The following is a 24,200-nucleotide window of genomic DNA, read 5'->3' on the forward strand; positions in this document are numbered from 1 at the left end:
GAGATGGAAAATAGACCCAAATGGGGAACTATATAAGGCGGATACACTAAAGGGGTAAAACAGGATACAACGGTACACTAACACTGAAAATAAGAAGTGAAAACCTTACCAAAAAAATGCTTTTTCAAAATCTAACCTGAGAGCCGGCAAAAACGCAACCTCGCAGCTAAAGCAGCAAACGAGATCTGGATAGTTAGCGCCTAGCATTGTGGGATATAGGGGAGCCTCGAGCCGGTAAAAATAGCTCTCGAGCTTTAGTATATGCAGAGTCAGAGCGGAGGATCGGCTCCGAACCCATCCAGCAAGAATGAAGGCGAGATTGACAACTTAACATTGGAATTTATCCCAGCTTTACTTCTTTTAGTATTTCTCTCGAAACTGCAGCTACTATGTGTGGACTATACTATGTAAAAAACAAATGTAGGGGCGACGGCATAATGTTAATATGCTTGAGATTTTGGCTCAAAAATGCCAAAATCGTGGTCTATTTTTAAATATTTCTCTAAATGATTACAAATTTTAACAAAACAAGAGGTGCTTCATCAACACGTATTTTATGACCGCAGCGAAGTATGAAACTCATTACTGACTGAAACCAACAATGGTTTATGGTGCGAACTTGTCTCCGTCATGAAACATAAGGGACAATTTTAAAAAATACTACTGTGATTTACTTGAAGTTTTCTACAGAACAACAAATTTACATTACCATGCATTTCTAAAGAATAAGCATGATTACTGTCAGGATGCGAACATTTTTATACTTTTACTTCCGCATGCAGAGCCTACCCACTGTTTTTGCTCTGTCACTTAGTAAGCAATTATTGCAGACAGTAGAACAGCTTGGTAGTTCTGCATGTAGATGGCACCGACTGAAAGGAATCGCATCAAAGGTCAAAATAAAGTATGATATTTTAAATATGGCTCTACTTTGCTTAAATAGAACAGCAAGTTATTAGTTAATATGCATTTTATAAACAGTAAGAAGTACGGAACTGCAGCACTTGGCCACATCCTGTGATTTACCATGAAATCAAACAGGGCAAATCACCGAGGAGGTCCGCTCTGTTCAGGAAGACTATTTGTGCAGTTATCTCTCAATAACAACTATCAAGGGGTAATTTGTGTTTTGTTATCATTCCAAAACAGAGCCAGTAAACTGTTTTACCTTGCTCATTTTAAGCAATTAGTACAGTGCTTAAAATAAAAGTTGCCCCGATAATGGAAAAGTACCAAATAAAGTAACATGTATGTAAGACAGGTGCAGAAGCAGATTCAGTGAAAAAGTACAGTAGAGCGCCAAATGAGGGATACGAACAACTGTACCACTTTGGCAGGATTTCTTCAAGACTTGCCTAAGGAAAATAAAAATTACCTCAGATTCTCTGAGCACTGATGTTTTATTCTCTCTTGTGAATTCCTGGAACAAGGTCTTCGGGATCAAATCAAATTTGAACTTTTGGCTTAGCCACTACTACCAAGTGCTTCTTCTAGTAACTGGGAAATCCACTCTATTCGAAACTATCACCAAACACAACTTCAGGGAACTACAGTTTGAGATGTAGTTGGTGGAACTATTGAGGATTGTAGAAAAGGTCACCTGATTGAAACCTCCAATTGTATCTCCCGATGCATCTTTGACGCAAGCAATAAAAAAGTGCTGGGAAAATGAAACGGAAAGATACTGTTTTGGCAGAACATTAATGGATTTCTATAGAAGAATAGTGCATTTCCTTTTTTAAGCCATAAATGAATAATGGCTTTAAAAAAGGGGGTGGTGCGCGCCCCTGCGCCCAGGCCTAAATCCGTCACTGAAATATGCAAAGTGATGGCCAACACGAAAGGCATTTTCCAACAGGCAGATCTTCAATGTCAGTCAATGAACAAGTTTGAATAGTAGGTAAGCTGCTATACCATGAAGTTCAGCTTAAGGGATGGAAGATATCTCTCAATCAAAGACAAAAATGCAGCATTCTTTTATGGAACTACATTATCAGCAAGCCCTGGGTCATAATTCTGCCCTCCTTGGGGTTATGATATGCACAAAAGATATTGTATGCAACCTTGATCCTGGAATTACTGACTTCTCTGCTACCTGACAGACAGGGAGGTACAGAGTTACACTCTACTCAGACTTCAAGCCTTTACCACTTAATGGCAGAAGCCTGCAAAGTATACTTTTCACAAATTTGATCACCTCTGAAGTTCTAGCAGCCAACACAGAGAACTAAAGGAGCATACATCAGTAGTTAAGCTCTGAGGTGAAGCTAGCTGTGCCCCCAGCAATAAGAGACTTCCTGCTTGGGAACAATGGGGACTCTTCTACTGCTAGGGCCCTTAGAGCCTAACATCATGCCCTTCTTGGTCATTAGAGAAATAAAAATAATTAGTGTTGATCTTTCTTCCCCAGAACTTCATGACAAGGTGTAGGGTCAGTGGGAATGGTTGGAAAGGTGTACAACAGCCTTACATGCAAAGAGGAGAAAGAAAGAATTCATCACTCTCTCCTCATGATCTGCTGCACTATGCACAAAAAGGAAAAGGGCTACTTTCTCCTGACTGTCAAAAGGATCATTTTCTAGTGTGCCCTACATCCAGAAGATACTGACCAGACAAGACTTAATCCAGAGCTCCAGGAGAGGTGTTTCAGAACAACCAGCAATTCAAACTTTCATAGAGATGGGAACTACTAAAAAATGACTGCCCCAGTCTATGGCCTAATGCAAGCTGAATATCATTTCCTTCTGTAGGGGGTAAGACCTTGTGCCTCACTTGCTTGTTTAGATACCACACAATGAACCACTGTTAGACCAAATGATGAGTGATGCAAGAAACAGGACGTTATGTACTCACCATAACGTTCGATGTATGTAGTCCATCTCGCCTCACATTCTTACCTGTGGGTTTGGAGCTGAATATCGGCTCCGACTCGGCCAATCTTTTCTAGCTCAAAGTCTTCTATTGGCTGGGCTAAGCAGGTATCCCATGGTGCACTGCTCCATATCCCCAGATCTAGTTTGCTGCGAAACTCATACATAGCCCATGCATACACAACATCCAGATAAAAAGAACAAGCTGAAGTAAAGGGAACACTGTAGATAAAAACCCCTAACCTCCAGATCCTCCAGGAAGGGGGAAGGTGGGAGGGTAAGTAAGAATGTGAGGCGAGATGGACTACATACATCGAACGTTATGGTGAGTACATAACTTCCTGATGTTATGTAGTCCTATCTCGCCTACATTCTTACCCGTGGGACAGCGTCCCTAGCACCTACACCCTGAGTGGCTCATAGGAAAATACTCCTGAGTACCGTGGAGCCAAAGAACGACCTGCCCCTAGAAACCATGTCCAATTTGTAATGGGAAACAAATGTGTGAGGAGAAGCCCAAGTAGCTGCAGCACATATATCATCCACTGACAACCTGGCCTGGTACGCTGTAGATGTAGAAACAGCCCAAGCAGAGTGAGCCTTGACCGGAAATGGCAGGTCTTTTCCTCCCGCTTGGTAGGTGAACGAGATGCAACTAGATTTCCATCTGGATATGGTGACCTTGGAAAGGTGGGGACACCCAGGAGGTGGAGGGCTGAGCACCAAAGGCCTTAAGGAAGACCGACTCCTCCTCGGAAGGGGTTTTAGACGGCCAGTCACCTCTTTATCCTCAGTATCTCCAGGATGTTGGAGAAAGAAACATCATCAGAGGATGACTTGGGGGACCCCTCCGATTCCTCGAGGTCAGTATCAGAAGTGAGGGACTCATCCTGGGAGTCTATGTGCTTCCTCTTGCACATCTTCTTTCTAGGGGGCTCCTCAGGCACGAACTCTGAAGGGCCCTCAGAAAGTTGGGGACCACTCATGGGGGTATCCCTAGGCCCTGGTACTCTGCTGTCCCTGGATAGGTGATGGCCAGAGGCTCTCACTGGAGTGGTAGGGGACAGACTGACCGATCCGCCTGATGTAGCTGACGATCTGGCCAGCGCAGTCCGCATGGCCTCGAAAGCTGGTCCCCCCCGAATCCAAGGACCGGCCAGCCTCCGAGACCACGACGGGAGTCGGAATTCCTCGAGCAGAGGCACCGAGAGGGAGGCTCGGAACCGAAATATGTCCCGAGATGTCCCCCTCTGGCCCGACTGAAGAATCCCGAGTCCTGAACCTCGAAGACAGAGCCGACGGGGTTGGAGCTGATGTCGGCACCGATGGAGCTGGAGGGGCCATCGGAACCGGACTAGCAACATCACACGGTGCTGAACACTCCGGCTCCGAAGACAGAGATGCACTTGGAGGAGGAATGGTCGAAGCAGGGGTCAGGACGGGGCCGGAGCCGACTGGGCCGGAGCCAAAAACAATTTTGCCAAAACCGGTGACTGGAGAAGCCTCTGGACCACCCTATCAACATCCATATCCGAAAGGGTTCTGGAGGATTTGGAGGACAGGGAGGGAGATCGAGATCTCCTTTCAGGAGAAACTGGTCTGAGACTGGGCGATCGGCTCAGAAGAGGTTCCAATATAACAGGAGCCGATGCCGGTTCCATCACCACCGACACTTCCTGCAGCCCCGAGGACAGTGTAGCCGAGGAGGTCGATGCAATTTTAGTGACTTTCTCCGGAGGCTCCGATGAAACTGATGGAGCCAGAGATCTCTTTTTAGACTTGGATGATTTAGACTTAGCGCTGGGAGAAGAATCTAAGACCTCTTCGAAAGGGGGTTTCAAAAGTCCCTTTAGGATCAGCTTATTCTTTCTCTCTTGGAGCACTCTGGGACTGAATGCATGGCAAAAACTGCATGACTCCTGCAGATGAATGGCTCCCAGGCAATAGACACAAATAGAATGCCCATTGGTAATGGACATTTTGTACCCACATTTTGAGCACTTTTTGAAACCAGAAGGTTTGTGCTCTTTGGAGTCTTTAGACATAATCACCAGACAAAATTCAACAACGCAACCTAAGAGAAAATCTGACAGGAAAACTCACAGACACTCAACACCACAAAAACATGGGAATCAGACAAGGTTGAAAACGTGCACACACTCTAGAGATACACACTGAGACCAACTATGCCAAAAACCTCTAACTAAAAACGGTTAATAACTACAAGGGTGGATAACTGACAATCAAACCTCTAATTTAAATGGTTTGACAGACAGAAGGAAAGGACTAGGTCCTCTAACTGAAACGGGCCTAGCCCGAGGGAACAGTTATCGGGATACCACAAACAAGCACACTACCAAAATGCTAAACAACACTAAGGACAATAGCTATGAAAATAGCTTTTTGTTTCAGAGCAATAAATTTTCTCAAGACAAGAAAAAAGGTACTTAGCCACAGCCAAGAGCGAGACCACATCCGAGCTACATGAGCGGCAAACAAGATCTGGGGATATGGAGCAGTGCACCATGGGATACCTGCTTAGCCCAGCCAATAGAAGACTTCGAGCTAGAAAAGTATGGCCGAGTCGGAGCCGATATTCGGCTCCGAACCCACAGGTAAGAACGTAGGTGAGATAGGACTACATAACATCAGTTGTTTCCATAATGCTTTAAGGACCATAAACAATGCTCTTAACTCCACAAAGTTGATAGACAGGCCTGTCTTATGTAGGTGCACTCCACAGTCAACCAGCAAAGCATCTATCATCAAGTTCTGCTATGGTTACAGTTGTAGAAAAGCAAAACCTACCAACAGATTGGCTACAGCTGCCCATCAGTCCAAGACACAACAATAAGGCTGCCACACCAGCAACATGTCTGGGAGTACATGGTGGTTTTAAGACCCCAACATTTCACAGTCCTCTGTAATACCAGCATCCGCAATATCATGCTTGCAGTCAAGCCTATAAAGTACAGCAGCATCCATGCCTAGATCCCGCACTGCGTCCTCACCCAGGAGACCAAGACCTTGACCTGCAGAGGTCCCTTCAAGGCCAGAAATTACTGTTAGACTACTCTAAGAAGAAGAAGAAAGACTACTTCTGGCCAGTGTCCAGTTTTACATCAGTGAATGACTTCCTCTAAGAAGAAGAAAGACTACTTCCAGTTAATGATGACTACTAAAGACTTCAACATTTGGATGGCCCACAGCAGTGCTGTCTCTAGTAAGTCCCTGTATGAAGTTACCAAGAGACAGTTATTTAATTAAGGAAAACCTGTAGACCCTTCATAAGCAAGGGTCTATCACTACATCCAATGGGCTTGGTGAAGGCACTGGGTGCTGAAGAAAGTTGAAATAGCAACAATCCATAACTGAAGTGCTGCCACCCAAAGCAAACTAGACAAGTCTTCCATGTAGTAATGTAATGCTAATGTACTAAAACATACTTATGTCCACTGAAATCATTCAGTCACCAAGCAGAAAGGTATAACCACCTGCAAGGTAATTATCAGAAAATGAACATACCACATGTGCTGGTTGAAGTTGCTAATGTAAAAAACAGGACAGGATTCATCTTTCCTCTTATACCAGGTGATCATTTTTTTTATCTCCCTGTAACTCACCATCAGCTGTCCCCATTCCTCTCCTCATCTATTGGGGTCTACCAGACTCACATGGTCTTTCCCTGGATTAACTCCAACTTATGTCAAGGTCTGGATGAAGAGATCAAGGAACCTGGGAAAGCATCGCCCTGCTGCCTTACAGCATTTCTGCTGCTAAATCCATGCCACATTGTATCTGAATCCCACACCCAGAGGCTGGTGTGCAATGAGCTTCTGTGACATACCAGGCATACCTCCATATGCACCTCAGCCATGACACCTGCACTCTACAGTACAACACCCCCTCAACTTTTAACCAACATGTGTCCACTGCTGTAAGAAAGTCCTTCTATATTGCACAGCTTATAAACAAAGGGGGTTGGTCTAGATCTAGGGATGTCTTTGTTCCCATTTACTCAGTCCTCATTAGGCCAGTCACTGAATAAATTTATTCTACGCTATTACCGGCTACAGTTTTGTGTATTCCAGCTTCAGTCTGCCATACTATCTTTTGAACAGTTTTTTTGGCGTGTTGTTTGGTATATTGGTGTTCTTATTGTTTCGTCTACCATGGCAGACGTTGCAGATGATACTATGATGAATTTATCGGTGCATTCCACACCGACGTCTAAATTCGACAGAGGAGCTGACAAAGTAAATCGACTGCTTATTTCTACGCTTACGGATATACAATGTTCGCTAAAATTCCTTGTGGCGAAAGCCAGTAACTCTACAGGTTCCAGTGATGCATCCAGCCCAACCGGGGCGTGTGAGGAATTACCGACAGCTATTCACTTGAGTAGCCCATCTTTTTCAGACCGACGAACAACGGTTAACCCAGGAACAGCTAACAGCATTTCAGGAATTAACAACACTAACTGTGCGGGGTTACTAAACCGCCATGACAATCCTTTTAGTATGTACAAACGGAATTCGTCTTTGAACGATGACAACTACATCAACACACAGCGGGACCTTCTACTTAAACTTCTAAAAAGGTATAAATCTTTAGATTTAGAAAACTGCTACTTCACAAAATGTATTGAATTAGGAATAGTCCCCAAGGGCTTGCGTTTTTTTAAATGCCCAAATGGAGTGGGAGTGGACCATCCCATGTTTGACTCTTTGACCACTTTTTTCAACGAAGCTGGTCTCCGTTTTTTACAGTTGCTAATAGACAATAATACAGAAAAAATGTCTTTGATATTCAACGACATTAAGGAAGTTGAGGCTGGTCTCAAACAACGTGTGTTAAGTAATGACTTTAACTCTTTATATTCCTTTTTTTCTAAAGAGTTAATTGAGCATGCTAAAGTAGTTACCAACAGAAAACAGTCCAAGATGGAGAGGGACATTGCCTGCTATCGAAATAAAACAGCTTATAGCCAATTTATACCTAATTCACGGAATCGTGATTTTCGCTCGCAGGGATATTCTTCCAATACACGATACCGCACAGAAGCTGTTACAAACAAGCAGCCTACTTTATCAAGTATAGTTGCACACAACAATCATTCTAGCAACTATAATGCTGAATTTCCGCCGTTGGTATCAGGCTCGTCTTGTATTGACATTTCTAAAGACATACAAATGGATAGACAATCTGACAATAACGGCATTAGGGGTTCTACTTCTGGGAACTCTGGTTGCCGTTCCATTTCCAGTTTGGTAAACAACACAAATAAGCAGACTGACATAAATGAGTCCACTAATAGTCATAAGAACAAAAAGAAAGCTCAAGATACAGACAACTTAAAAAGTACTATCTTGACAAGAAGCCGTACTTTTTTGGGCTCGAATTCGTCGGGGGACGAATGTTAAATAATGATGTGGTTAACATTAGTGGTTTTGGTATCATTAATTTATCTAATCACTCTTTTAGTAAGGCAGAATTAGCAGTACTTAGCTATGGTTTTAATTTTATTCCATATAAAAGAGCCAATTTTGGAAAAACTATAATTGATTTGAAAAAATATACTAGAAAATTAAATCTATCTTATTTGATGCACGACATTCCTGTATCTAATAAATGTCTCCATAAACCTTCTTGTTATGTCCCTAGTCTTCATCACACTCTTAAAACTTTTGAAGACTTGTGTATTAAGGACATTGAAAGTTTATTTAAGTCTAATATTTATTTTCATGACAACTTGACAGTTCAAGAAAGGTCAGCCTTATGCAATTTAAAATCACTTACAGGGAAACTTAGGTTTATGAAAAGCGATAAGGGGTCCAATACTGTTATCATGGAATATGAGCAATATAATGCCATTATGTTAGAAATGTTAAACAACACTAATGAATACGAATCTATAGCTTATTATGAGATATTAAAAAGTTTTGGAGTAGTACATTCATATTTATATGATGCTTTAATGACTAGTGAGATTAATTTAAAATTATACAATTTTTGTCTGATTGATAAACCCAAAATTGGTGTTATTTTTGGAGTCCCAAAAACTCACAAAAGTATTTCCAATCCACCCTTGCGTCTCATTGTGTCTTCCCCTCATTCTGTAACTGAAGGAATTTCCTTAATTGTTGATGCCCTGTTGGGACCTTTGGTTTATGAGAATGCATCTTATATCCAAGATTCTTGGCACTTCTTGGAAAAAATTAATGTTTTCTCCAACAATGTTTTCGCCAACAAATTTGATGATTCCAAACACGTCATGTTTACTGTAGATGTCATTTCTCTCTATTCTTGTATCCCCCATGACGAAGGGGTTGAAGCTGTTCGTAGCTATTTAACTACTAGGAATTTATTCAACAATTCCCTCATTAATGTTATATGTAGATTTATAGAAATCATTCTAGAGAACAATTTTTTTATGTTTGGTAAGGCTTATTATAGACAAAAACGTGGCGTAGCCATGGGGTCATCGGCAGCACCTGCCTTTGCCAACCTTGTAATGGCATGGTGGGAACTAGAATCTATTCCAGCATTAAAAGAACATTTCAATATTCTTTTTTTCTGTAGATTCATTGACGATTTGTTTTTTATTATAGAAGGAAATATGGATACGGTCCAATTGTTTTTTAATAAAATTAATTCTTTTTCTGAGTACATCAAGTTCACATTAGGTGAAGTAGGATTAGCAGTTAATTTTTTGGACACCCATATATGGTGGGATAAGGACGAACATATTTTTCATAGTAAAATTCATAGAAAAGAGACCTTTACAAATGGTTATTTACATAACAATAGTGGACATCCTTCACACATGAAGAAAAACATTCCAAGAGGGCAGTTCATTCGAGCCTGTCGAATGACTACCAAACTTGATGCATTGGTTTCTGAATTTCATTTCATTACATATTTATTTGAACAGAGAGGATATGATGTGGAATTATTGTGCAAAACGGGTGAGGAAATTTACAACAAAAGAGCAACTCATTATCCTGCTATATTGCATGATACCCATACAGTTTTTACTCATGGCAATAAACAAAATATGAGTAATGACACCATTTGTTCCTTTGACATGAGTGTTGATAATTATAGGATTCAAAATATTATCCAAAACAACTGGAAAGTCATACAAGGAAACAGAGATATTTCTAAATTAGTTGGAAAAGACCCAAAATTTGTGTTTCGTAAGACGAACACATTAAAAAATATATTAGAGAAACATCATAACATTGATTCAGTTACTCTGAACAAGAGAACAGGAATGTTCCGTTGCCATAACTGTCATATTTGTAAATATATAGCTGAGGGCCCTTATATCAACATAGCCACTTCTGATAGAATTATTCAAGTTTCTGACTTCATTGACTGTAACACTGTTGGAGTAGTTTACGTTAGTATTTGCTCTTCTTGCCCTAGATTTTATGTAGGAATGACATCTAGGTCTTTAGCTACTCGTATTAAGGAGCATTTATATGCAATTAAAGCTAAGGATGATAATAACGCCCTATACAAGCATTCCATTACATGTGCAACATTTAACAAATTCTTATTTTCAGTACTAGAAAAATGCAAACCAGATAACAGGGCTGGGGATTTTAAGAACTATATTGAGCAAAGGGAATGTCTATGGCAAATTAGATTAAAATCAGACGTTTATCCTGGTCTTAATGAGAGTATAAATTTAAAATGTTTTTTAAAAAATGGAAAATTAACCATTAACAAATATCATGGTATAGATTTAAGGGCTTTTTTTAATGCTTGAAGGTTTATTTATTTGCACATTTTGTATTTTTTATGTATTACAATGTAATTTATATAGATTACTTAATTGATTTTTTTGATTGATTTTTTTAATTGAACTTGTTATTTAAATTGTCTTAGTATCATGACCATTTGTATTCTGATGAAGTTGTGACGAAAGCGGAAATTAAATTTATTCTACGCTATTACCGGCTACAGTTTTGTGTATTCCAGCTTCAGTCTGCCATACTATCTTTTGAACACTGAATATAATGCCTCCTTTGACAGACACATGCAACAACTGGAACACCCACAGATATACCTAACTAAAAGGATACAATGGCTAAACAACATGTCCTACCTGGACCAACTCAAAGCCTTGTCATTATACTCGGTATCCAACAGAATGCTTTCAGGTGACCCGTGTCTGGCATACAAGGCATCCTCCGATCCATTAGTGATGAATTTAGTGCTCTCCAGCAAGTCAAACAGCATCATAAATATTTGGTCTGGGGATTTAAACCTCTTCTGCAACATCAGCAGAATGGTTTGGAGGGAGTGGTATATCTCACAGAGGATACCGCTGCTCTGAAACAGACTCTTATACATGTAAAATAAAGTTCTTCCCTGTCCATATTCACCTGCAACTTAGATCTGTGGATGGGAAACAGAAAATTTATCCCAGGACTAAAGCCTGTACTACTAATGGACACAGGCAGCTCCTAAATACTTTATCATATGCATGGGTCCTTTCAAATTATCTATGGTATGATCCCAGTTACTCTCATTAGAGGTAATACATAATTATTGACCATATGATGGGTAAGGCCAAACAAACAAATGGGATAGGTTATATGAATCACAAAAAGGAAAATTGGCTAGGTTTAAAATGGCCCACAAGAGCAGCTAGCCTAGTACTTACCTACAAACCTATAAAGTCCTCAGCCTCTACCAATGTCCACAATGGGGATGGAAATCCTCCCTGCCTGTGTCATCAAGCACCCTAACTGCTGATGACATCTGGGTCACCTGCACTGTTGTCACTGTTTTATCCCACTATGCCACAGGTTTTAAAACACCTTCTGTCAAAACTTTCAGAAATAAGTTGATAAACCAGATATAAATGTATTTCTTTTAATATATTATGGACTGTGTAGATTTGGGACAGACACGAAGAAGATAAGAGGAAACGAGGGCATCTAGCAAAAGAGGCAGATGGATTGTATGACAGGATCTGTGGCAGTCAGACATGAGTGACAAAGAAGGCAGGAGTGTGGCACTGAATCGAGAAAGATGGCGACAGTTAACACAACACCCTGACCCCAAGTAGAAAATGGGAAGAAGGAGGCTGATGCTGATATGGACTGTGAAACAGGAAACTACTTCATTGAAAATTTAGATCCACAATTAAAACATCAAAAACTTGACTGATATAGTACGCAAGCCCTACTTAACTTCTGCATAAAAGGATGCTTTGCCTCTTATATCCTTAACTAATACCCGCTCCAAGTTGTCATTAATATCAACTTGAAGGGAAATTTGCAAAACTGCTTAGACAAAGTAATTGTTAGTCTAACAAATGATTACCTCATATCCTTGTCATATTTAAAACATTTTCATCTAAACCTAACAAAACATTAAAATGGTCACAAAAGGTAAAAAATACAAATAAAAAGAAAAAGGCAATCAATGGTGCATATTAACACCTCTTTTTAACTTACATCTGCTTCTTTGGTAAGATCAAATTCCCGGGAACTGTCTTTAAAGATGCCTACATGATGAGGACCTTCACTAAGTGTGACCTACAATTGACAGAAAAGTAAAAATGAAATCAGCTTAATCAAAACGACTAAAACATCAAAAATAGACGTTTCTGCCTTTATAAAATAAAAAAAAAAAGTTCACAAACCAATTTGTCCAGATTGATAGCTTGACAAAAACAGACTCATTATCTTAGTATCAGAAATGAGCCTGGGAATTGTCTAAAATGTGTTTCACACAGACAGTGAGGCATATTTCTGGAATTTAGCACACAGACTGAAAATAAATGCTAAAGTTTTTTTTTTATATACAAGAAATCTCAAGAAGAAAGACAGAAAGACAGGTCAGTAATTACCTAATCACTATTTTGCATATGTAACCACTGCTTATACACAAGATTTCTAACCGTACAGATAGCCATCGCTACTATTACCACCTCTCCCAAAAAATATTTTGGTAGCTTATTTCCTACTCTCTATCATCTGCCAAATTACCTGGTTGCCTCATTAGTGTACATCATGTATGCCCACCCACATTCACATTGGCCAGTTCTCACAAGGCTTCACCAGGAAATCTGATGGCCCAGTTCCCTATTAATAAAATTATAATCTGAATGGATTAATCCAGAACCAGATGCAATGGCTTCACAGAATCAGATGTAATGGTGGGATAGTATGGCCACTACTTAGACAAAAGTACAGTTTTGTACCTACCATAAATGTAGATGTTCGAAGATCCACATTGCTGCAGTCCTTACACTTGGGTAGTCCGCTGTCCTCGGTCGGCCCGAATATCAAAGTATAAGGCTGACGTCCGTCAAGGCGCATTTGACTGACATCAGGACGTCAGGGTACAAATGCGCATGACCGACGTCATATCCTCAGTCTTTTCTTGCCCCAGATGTCAGAAGACCCTAAAAATAAAGGTCAAAACCAAAAGACAGCAAACAAACAACCAACCACCCGTGCACTAATTATATGTACAATATATACAATATACACAATATTTACAACCCAACCCACACAACCAACTCTAACTACAGAGGGGAAGGAGGGAGGGTAAATTGGACTGCAGCAATGTGGATCTTCGAACATCTACATTTATGGTAGGTACAAAACTGTACTATGTTCTTCATCTCACATTGCTGCAGTCCTTACACTTGGGTAGAATCCCAAAGCAGAGGTAAGGGAGGATGGCCAAACTATAAGGAAGCAGGAGCTGCCAAAATGCCCTGCAAAACAGCAGTGGCAAAACCAGCCCTGGATTTAGAGTAAAGTGGTAGGTGATAAAGTAGCTGCCTCCAAAATATCCTTGGTTGCCACCCCCCTCAAAAAAGCTGTCGAAGTGGCAGTAGCCCTAGTGGAATGAGGCCTAATCCCAGCTGGAATCTCCTTGCCATGATGGGAATAACAGAAGGCAATGCAAAACCCAATCCACTTAGAAATAGTTTGTTTTGACACAGGCTTGCCCTGAGAACTCAAAGCAAAAGAAACAAATAACTGCTGAGACTGCCTGAACCCTTTAGTTCTGTCCAAATAATATCGCAACTGCCTGTGTACATCTAAAGTGTGCAAAATCTTTTCCCCTTTATTTTGGGGATTTGCATAAAAAGTAGGCAAATGAATAGTTTGGTTTAAAGCCACACTAGAAACCACTTTAGGCATAAAGGAAGGATTAGTACGTAAAGATACCCTATCCTTATGGAAAATTAAGAAAGGCTCAACCGCCATAAGGGCCTGTAATTCAGATACCCTTCTTGCAGAGGTAATGGCCAACAAAAAAGCAGTCTTCCATGATAAATATTTCAACTCAGTAGTAGCTGCAGGCTCAAAAGGTTGTAGAGTGAGTTTCTCCAACACAAAATTGAGATCCCAAGCAGGAGTAGGAGCTCTACGTGGGGTCTTATATTCTTTGCCCCTCTAAGAAATTGCTTGAACAAAGGATGAGAAAACAATGGTGGGTCACAGTCATAGTGAGCTGAAATTGCTGCAGCATGAACCTTAATAGAAGAGAAGGACAAACCTTTGTCCAGTAACTCAGTAAGATATTGAACAGCCACACTTAAATTAGGCTCAGAAACATCAAAATCCTTTGCTGCACTCCAAAATAAAAATCTCTTCCATTTATCTGCGTACACTTTCCTTGTACTAGGCCTTCTAGCTTCCAAAATCACATTCAAAACTTGTTGTGGAAGTTGAGACCCTCTATGGTTCAAAACAGAATATGCCAGGCTGTTAGGTGAAGAGAGTGAAGTTTGACATTGAGCAAATGACTGTCCTCCTGGGACAACAGGTGTGGAATCGAAAAAGAAAAATCCTCAGGAGGAGAAGCAGAAGGAGTAGAATCATCCACATCAGAATCAGAATAAGGAGAGTACTCCTGCAAGTCTTCAGCCGAAGACTCTGAAACATCCGAAGCCTGCTCAAAACTCCCTAGCTCAGGCTCCACCCTAGGTCTCTTATCAGGAGGGGGCAAAGAACCCCTAATCAAAGTAATCAAATCTTCTGCCATTTTAAGCATATGCTTCTTGGGCACAGTTCCAGAAGAACTAGGGGTGACACCAACTGAAGCTAAACCTGGCCTGCCTCTAGGAGAAGCCTTGGAAACAGAAGGAGAGGGCCTAACCACCCTAGGCAGGGGGGGGAGTATAGTAACCTGAGAAGCCCCCTCACCCTGACCTGCCTCCTGAGAGGCCACATCCTGCAATAACAAAGTCTCTCCCTGGGAACCCAAAGAAACCTCCGGTGGAACCACCGGCTCCACCGACACCTCTAAAGAACCGGCGTCCGGTACGGACGGTTCTTCTAGCCTAGGCTTAACTGCTTTGTCCTTGCGCTTCTTGAAGAAGCGCCGGAGCATCCGACGGCATTTTATAATTGCACCGCTTCGAAGACTAACCTGGCACAATCTAATCTCCTCTTTATAGTGCGCTTATTGAATCTAGCACAAGAGCGACACCCAACAACATCGTGCTCAGGCCCTAAACAAGGAATACACAAAGTATGATAGTCTCTATGCGGTATCTGTTTCCCACAAGAAATACAATTATTCACTTTTTCTGACATCCGGTAAACCACTGAGGCAAGAAAAACTAAAATATTCCCCAACGGGGTACTTAGCCAACTTTGACTCGGTCTGAAACTCCGAAATCGAAAAATTTCAGAACGCCAACCGGCACTTGCAATACTGCTTCTGCATCGGACCATGCGGCAAAAAAGACTGAGGATATGACGTCGGTCATGCGCATTTGTACCCTGACTTCCTGATGTCAGTCAAATGCGCCTTGACCGACGTCAGCCTTATACTTTGATATTCGGGCCGACCGAGGACAGCGGACTACCCAAGTGTAAGGACTGCAGCAATGTGAGATGAAGAACATCCAATAATATATATATTTTTTTTCACATATGACTATCTCTCCTGCAGTAAGTATATAGTGCACATATCTCAGGTTTTTATCAGCAATTGAGCAGTATAAATTAGAATTTAAGCATAGTGTCCCAAAAGAAGTGGAGGTTTTAACAGGTGTTCAACCCTACTCAGCTTCTAGGCACAGTATGTAGTAAACTAACTACTACAGAGGTAAACTGTCTGAACTGCCTCCAAAATTTAATGAAATACAACTTACAATGCCAAAGCTTTTCAAAGTACCTTTCAGGTCCAGGAGTTCTTAGTGCAGACAGTATGCCTGCACATGTGCAAAGATACTCTATGCATCATAAGGTCATGTAACTGTCACAAGACAAAAATATATAAAATTATATTCACATAAAAAAGGAGAGCTACCCAGACTTCTTGTTGTTGCCTTTCGGCTTTACCCAGTTAGGGGTCGCCACAGCGGAACTCCGGTCCACTAATGATTGGCAGTATACTTTCACGAATGTCGAGGTGCCAGCTCGACGTTCAACCTTCAACGAAAGCAAGCCCATTTACGCATGTCTTTCGAATGCCCACCCAACCGCGGGGAGGACATGCAGACTCCACACAGAAGGTACTCCCCGCACTCCAGCCGAGAATCGAATGGGAGAACCTCTTGCTGTGAGGCAACAATGCTACCGCTGCACCACCGCTGATGAGAGCTGCTCAGACTATTTTCCAAAATCAGTAACATACAAAGTTCCAATTTGTTGCAATGAGGAAAGTCTAAGAACTGAATCAACCACCAAGGAATAACTAAATCAAGTAAAATCAGGGAATTTTATTCTTGAAATTTCCTACTAATCTATGGATGAAAATCTAACAGTCCACGTCATGAGCAAAAAAGCAGGTATGTTCAATGTATCTAATGATAAAGTACAGTTGTGTAAGCCACCTTGCTATAACAGTAAATCACTGCTGTAGTAGCCTAAGCTATATGGTATTATATCCTGCATTAAATATCATAGCCAGCCTGCTTCCAAAGCTTAAGGGCAACTTCCACACTCCTAAATCATTAGCATGAGATAAGTTTATTATAAAGACTAGTGTAAGTGCCAAGCCCTTCAGAGCTTTCATGCCAACTGAGAGAGGGAGGCCAAGCCCCAAGAGGAGACTGGTAGGCAAAACAAAACCACATGTACACATCCTGGGATAAAAACACACCAAAAAAAGGGGGGGATGTTGGGAAGGAGTGTTTACTGCAACAGTGATCATTTGGAATTCTACTGTCATGGTAGGTTTACTTAAACAACTATACAATGTTCGTTATACTGATAACTGTTGCAATAGCCTAAGCTATATGAGTAGATTACCATAACTCAGAACAACTGGGAGATGGAAGTGGAAGGGTTTCTGGAGATTGGCCCTAGCAAAGTCTGTCCTACATTTGGAAAAGGAATTTAGTTTACAGTGCTCTGAACAGTATGCACAGATGGCCAAGCTACTGCTTCTAGAACATTTGTAACTTTCAACTCTTTTCAAAAAGCCACAGATGAAGACAAGGTCCTGACAGAATGTGCCTTGACTCTGCCTGGCACAGTTTTGTTATGGTGGGAATAACAAAAGGTAATAGCCTGAGACAACCATTATGAAATAATCTGCTTTGAAACAGGCTGTCCCTTCTTACCTTCACAAGAAATGAACGGAAGTTCTGAAAGATTTTGTACTCTCAAGATAGTACTGGATTTGTCTGTGGACACCAAAGGTATGAAGTAACCTTTCTCCCTCATTCTTATGTTCAGAAACTAAAACAGGAAGATGAATACTTCACCTTAAAGTAAACCAGGATACCACTTTAGGCATAAAAGGAGGATTAGTTTTCAAAGAAACCCTGTCTCTTTGGTAACTGAGAAAAGGTTGACCTACCACAAGTGCTTGTAATTCAAACTCCGTACATGCAGAGATCAGAGAAATCAATGAAATTGTTTTTCATGTTAAGAATTTCAAGTCAGCCACATGAGCTGGTTCTAATGGAGCAAATATTACCTTCTCTAACACAAAATTAAGGTCCCAAGGAGAAGCCACTGGTTTTCTGGTAGCTTCTTACGTAGCACCCCTTTCAAAAACATTTTCACATAAGAATGCATTGAAAGAGAGGAATAAATAGGCAGACATTCAGAAATGGCTGACAAATGAAACTTAATGCAGGAGTAAGACTGGCCCATAGGATAGCAACTCACACAAATATCGTAAAACAAGAGAAACACTAGTCCTGAACTGGGTGTTGGTTGTTTTGTTGGCACCAACTAGAAAACCTTTTACCATTTGCTTACATATGATTGTCTTGTAGCAGACTTTCTTGCCTTCATCAGTACCTGCAGTAAGTGCTCAGTAAGCAGGTGCCTAAAAGGTTTTAAGACCTTGTCATTTGGGCAGTCAGCTGTAGTTGTTTGGGGTCAGGGTGTATCAAACACCCCTGTTCTGGTGGGAGTAAATCAGTCTGTGAAGAAGGCTGCAGTAATTGCTCATTGCCATTTCCAAAAGAAGGGAGAAATGAAAGTTATGTACATACCATGATACAGCCATGTTTTCTTTTTGTTTTTAATGATAGAGTCATGTTGACTGTATCCATCTGTCTTAATCTGTGAGTTATCAGAATCCACTCAGACCCAAAGCTGGCCATATTCAGAATCTTCCGATGCAGAGCTCCACCTCCTCTACCCATAAGCTCCTACTGTTCCAACATCTCCCAAGATCAAGTCTGCCTCCAGAAGAAAACACTGAACCACCACAAATCATAACTGCAATGGAGGCAAAGGAGTCAAGGAAGATGGGACTGCAGAAACAGATCTTTCTGTGAATTCTTTGAGGCAAGACCACCAATGCCAATCAGGAACACTCACTAAAGAAATGGCAGTTTGGAGAGATCAAAGAGGGAAGGATGGCTGTGACAGACAGATACAGACAATATGGGTCTATCACTATGATTAAGCAAATAACTTTTCATATTTGATGTTGTCCTATTCATCTGGTCTCAACCTGTAGGACAGAGTCCCCAGCCAGTAAAAACCCCACAAAGGCCCAGGAGAGAACATTCTGCAAGATGGTGGAACCAAATGACACTCTAGACTTACTCTATGCATCCAGTCTGTAGTGAGACACAAAAATACGAGTATTAGACCAGGTAGCTGCAGCACAAACATCATCAATATAAGCCTTGAAGAAAAAGGCAGTTGATGTAGCCACCACCCTTGTGGAATGAACTTTAGGCTTCAGAGGTAAAGGAATCCCTTCCAAGGAGTATGCAATGGAAATACAATCGGAAACCCATTTGGATAGGGTTACTTTGGAATTAGGCTTTCAAAGTCTTTCCGTAAAAAAAGAAACAAACAGTTGCTCAGATTTTCTGAAATTTTTGGTTCCAACCAGATAGAATCTAAGTTGTCTGTGAACATCCAAACAATGAAGCTGGAAAGAAAAATGGCAAATGAAGGGACTGGTTTAAATTTTATTCAAAAGCAACTCTGGGCAGAAAGGACGTGTTATTGCTCAAGGCGACTCTGTCTTTATGATAATGCTTGAAGTTCTGTCTGACATGATAGCCATCAAGAAGATAATTTTAAGGATACAAAGGTTAAAAGGGAGGTCTAGAAAGGACTTGAGCAGTACAGAAAGGTCTCAAGGAGGCACTGGGTCCCTGACAGGTGGACGTACCTAAAAGCTACCCCTCAAGAAGACCATGAAAGCTTGGAGCCGGCACAATAATATTATCCTTGCCAACATGAAAGTTAGAAATAGTGACTACTTGTACCTTAACAGTTGAATAACTGAGACCAGAAAGAAAAAGAACAGTATATGGAATCTCATAAGAGATACAAGAGAAATAGATGCTGTTTGCCTAGGGAGATAAAGTAGTGAAGTGCAAAGGGTCTTGGAACATGCAGAATGTGAAGCTTGTAGACGAAGTGAACTTAGCCCTGAAAATGGTAGCTTAGCTGTCTGAGTGACTATATCCAAATGGCACCTGAAAAATTCTAACACTTGAACTAATTTCAGGCTAGACTTTTCGTGATTCACTGTTAAACCAACGAACATGCACAGCCGGAGTAAGGAATTTTGGGTTTTGATGACCAATGCTTTCATGGAAGTGGTCAGGAGCCAACTCTCCAGGTAAGGGAAGACATGGAACCCTTGCAGCCTAAGCCAGGCTGCCACTACTATCATTCATTCAATAAACACCCAAGGAGCTGTAGTGAGACCAGAGTGCAAAGCCAGAAACTGATAATGATTTGCCCGAGAGGAAAGTGCAGGTATCTTGTGGAATGCCCCTCTGTCTTGAAGTGATGGTAGGCATTCTTGAGATCCACTGTGCACCTTCAGTTGTCTTTACTCAGAAGAGGTAGAATAGACTGCACCTGTGACCATCCAGAATTTGGTCTGTTTGACAAAAATGGTTCAATTTGCTGAGATCCAGAATGGATCCAAGGTCCTTGCTTTTCTTCAGAACCAAAAAGAATCTAGAACAGACTTTGGATTCTCGCTGGTCTGGTGGGACCACTTGGATGACTCTGCTGGCCAGCAGTTTTTAAATTTCCACTGCTGCAGTCCTTCTCTTGTGGGTTAGAACATCTGAAAATGATCTTTGGGAAACTTTTAAGATGAAAGTACAGTTGTTTAAAATCTTTCCATAATGGCAGATGTCCTTTTCACTGTTGCAGTATTCATTACATTAGGGATCCCCTGCCAAGGGTGGCCTGACATCCAGCCAGTATACCAAAGCCTTTAGGTTGTTTTAAGGTACGCCATATGTCACATCTATGCTCCTTGCGTACTTGCAGGGCATAAAGGTGATGTCCGGATGTGCTATCCTCAGAACGGACTGTTTCAGTAGGAACGCCAGTCCAAGAAAAAGATATATCCAGAAGAGAAATGGACCAGGGGGTGGAGGGACGGAGTGAATACTGCAACAGTGAAGAGAAAACCATCTATTGCTATGGTAAGATTTTATACAACTGTTTTATGTCCTTTTCACTGTTGCAGTATTCATTACATTAGGGAGAGTGCCAAAGCTCAGGAAGAAACTTGAGAGGAGAAAGGACCAGCAGAGCAGTCTGGGAAGCCATGAAGGATGGCCCTAGCAAAAGCAGCTCTAGCTCTGGAGATTTCATCCAACTTATAGTGCTTGGTAAATGTATGGACAGAAGTCCAGGTAGCTGCCTCAAAAATGGAATTGGTATCCAAACCATTGAAAAAAGTACCAAAAGTGGCCACAGCCCTGCTAGTATGAGCCTTAAGAGAATAAGGAAGGCTGTTAACATGAAAGGAATAACAAAAAGAAATAGCTTTTGAGATCCAAGAAGAAACCATTTGCTTGGATACAGCTAATCCCAAGGGCCTGCGATGAAAGGAAATAGAGTTGATCAAACTCCCTAATAGTCTTAGTCTGATCCAAATAAAATCTGGGTTTTGCAAGCACATCCAACATGTGCAGCACCTTCTCACTGGCAAATTGTGAAGAAGGGAAAAGTGGGCAAATGCATAGACTGATTAAGGGACAACTCATCCCCCACCTTGTTCATAAAAGAAGGACTGGTATGCAAGGACACCCTGTCCTTATGAAACACCAAAAGAGGACAAGCCATAAGGGCTTGAAGCTCAGACAACCGTCTTCCAAGAGCAATGTTGCAAGGAAGCTGAAGCTGCAGGCTCAAAAAGAGCCGGAGTCAAATTTTCCTAATCAAAATTAAGATCCCAGGGAGGAGGGACAGGCTTCCTGGGAGGGCTAATATGAAGGATGCCTTTTAGGAATTGTTTAGCCTCAAATCTAGAAGCTAAAGGAGGAGATAAAGGCAGACAAACAGCAAATTATCCAAGATGATAATTTGCCCTTAAAAGAAGATTAAGCCAACCCAGCATTGATCAATTCACACAGATAACAGAGAACCAAAGTAACATCCACAGAAAGTGGATCCAGGTTATGAGAAAGACACCAAACAGAAAACCTCTTCCATTTGGATAAGTAGTATTTCCTAGTTTTGGGTTTTCTGGCCTCCTGCAGGACCCAAAGCATGTCCTCAGAAAAAAGCTGTCTTTATGGAATCAAAATCCTATCACCCACAGTGTCAGCTGAAGAGTGGACAGGTGGGAAAGGATGAGAGATCCCTTGTCTTGTGTAAGTAGGTCCACCCTGTGAGATGACTTGCAGTGATTGCCCTTGGCTAAATGCAGAAGAGGTAACCAATGCCTCGGCCAAAAGGGAGTCACCAGCAAGATTTTGGAAGCATCCTGTTGAATTCTGAACAGGAAGCATAAAAAAGCATAAATATCCCCTTTCAAGAAAAAGAGAGGGTGTCCACCTTCCACACCAGAAGACCTGACACTCTGACAAAAAATAGAGGAAGTTGTATGTTTAGGGAGGAGCCAAATATATCTATTTAAGGAGCACCCCACTAGTGGACAATGTCCAGAAACACATCCTTGTCAAACATCCATTCGTGGGATTGAGTTAAGGACCTGCTCAGAGCATCTGCCATAATGTTTTGTCTTGAGGGGATGTAAACTGTCTAAAGAGTCAACTGATACTGGACAGCAAAATCCCACACCATGAGTGCCAACTGACAAAGAAGATAAGATCCTGCCCCCAGTCTATTTATATACCACATCACTGTAGTGTTGTCTGTAAATACCTTGAGAGGTCTTGAAGAGAAAAAGAGGATGAAAAGCCTGAAGTGCCAACAGAAGAGTTCTCATCTCTTTGATATTGATGTACTCTTTCTGTTGAACAGGTGACCACATCCCCTGCACCTTTAGGGAGCCAAAAGCTGCTCCATATCCTACATCCAAAGTATCCATGAACAGCTCCTGAGAGGAAAGGAGGAGGATGAAAGGAGAGCCCTGGATTCACAGACAACTGCTGGATCCACCAATGAAGTTCCTTCTTGAGACAAGATAGAAGATGAGCTACAAATTCTAGGGGATTTGCATGTTGAAGCCAAACTGACTTCAGAAATCACTGAAACTTTCTCATGTGGAGTTTGGCCACAGAGAGCATAGGGATGGTGGATGTCATGAATTCCAGAGCTCTCAGAAACTCCCTAGCCACAATAGAGGCCAGACGAAGATGATGTTGAAAGAAGGAAATGAGTGTCAAAGGCCTTAAGGGGAGGCAGGGATCCTAGCATAGACATGGCTGGATTCTGCACCCTAGAAAAAGAAGGTCCTGAGAAGAAGTCAGAAAAGACATTTTTGAAGTTTGTTGTGAACTCCAGGGTTTACAGAAGGGGAAATGTCAAAATGCAAATTTTGCAACAGGATCTCTGGAGAGAAAACCTGAAACAGGAGGTTGTCCAAGTAAGGAAACACTTGGATGCCCTGAATCCTGCAAAAAAGCAATCACAGGAGTGAAGCATCTGGGGAATACCCTTGGGACAGTAGAAAAGCCAAAGGGCAAAGCAAAAAACTGAAAATGCCAGAAAGCAACAGAGAAACACAAAAAATTTCCTGAAAAGGGGATGGATCGGGAAATGGAGATATGCATCCTTGAGATCCAGAGATACCATATAAGCCTCAGGAAGCAAAAGAGGAAATAAAGTCTGAAGGGACAACATTCAAAAGGAGGGCACTTTCAGAAAAGAGTATAGATGAGAGAGGTCTAGAATTGGTCTCCAAGTACCTCTTTTCTGGGTGCTAGAAACATCCTGGAGTAAAAACCCCTCCCCCCTTTGGGACTCTGGTCCCAAAGCACGTCTGGAAAAAAAGGGTTGCTCCTAAGGGGGCTGAGGAATACCCATAAAAAGGGGGAAGGGATTTCTAAACCATAAAATAACCCTGGCGAATAATGGACAGGACCCAGGGATCCTGTGTAATCTGAAGCCAAATAGGAAGAGACAGAAAGAGGAAAGTGGCTGGGAAGAAAAAGATTGTCAGACAGCACCTGGTTTATCTGGAAAAGGAGACTTCTGAGGCAATGAAGTCTGAAGTAGCCTTAGCAGGAGGAGCCCGCTTGCCACCCATTTTGCTCTTAGGAGGAGGGCGAGATTGCCTACGAACAAAGGCTGAATTATTGGGGCAGTATCTCTAAAATTTAGGCACATGAAAAACAAACATGTTTAAGTTCCTGTAAAGCCTTGTCCTTATCCTGAAGGAACTAAAACACAGCAGCAGCAGCAGCTTCACCAAGCAAGTTTTTATTATCAAGCGGGGCATCCATGAAATTAGCCTTAATATCATCAGGTAAAGGTTGAAGCCAAAGCCAAGAATACCTCTTCATCACTGACCCAAAAGCAGCAGCCTTGGAGGAAGCATCTGCTGCTCATTAACTACACCTGATGGAATGATGAGCCACCTGGGAGGAAGTCCCTAACAGGGAAAGAGCTTTGGAAGATCAGAAATAACCCTACAAGCCTGGAATAGGAGGGCCAAAAAACACCTGAATATATGGGTCTGATAATTAAAATC

The 24,200-nt window shown here is 41.5% G+C and overlaps 1 protein-coding gene across 4 annotated transcripts in view; it reads right to left on the minus strand.

The window, feature by feature from the left end:
* OPA1 (OPA1 mitochondrial dynamin like GTPase) overlaps window positions 1–24,200 on the minus strand; it is a 2,039,562-nt gene that overhangs the window by 1,124,774 nt on the left and 890,588 nt on the right. For all 4 annotated transcript variants that reach the window (XM_044070302.1, XM_044070304.1, XM_044070303.1 and 1 more), the window contains one exon: window positions 12,347–12,427. In XM_044070302.1, the coding sequence (XP_043926237.1) occupies window positions 12,347–12,427 (81 nt within the window). The remainder of the gene's footprint in view (window positions 1–12,346; window positions 12,428–24,200) is intronic.

Source organism: Protopterus annectens, chromosome 4.part1 (genome assembly GCF_019279795.1).
Source record: "Protopterus annectens isolate FY-2018-M chromosome 4.part1, PAN1.0, whole genome shotgun sequence".
NCBI classification, from domain to species: Eukaryota; Metazoa; Chordata; order Ceratodontiformes; family Protopteridae; genus Protopterus; species Protopterus annectens.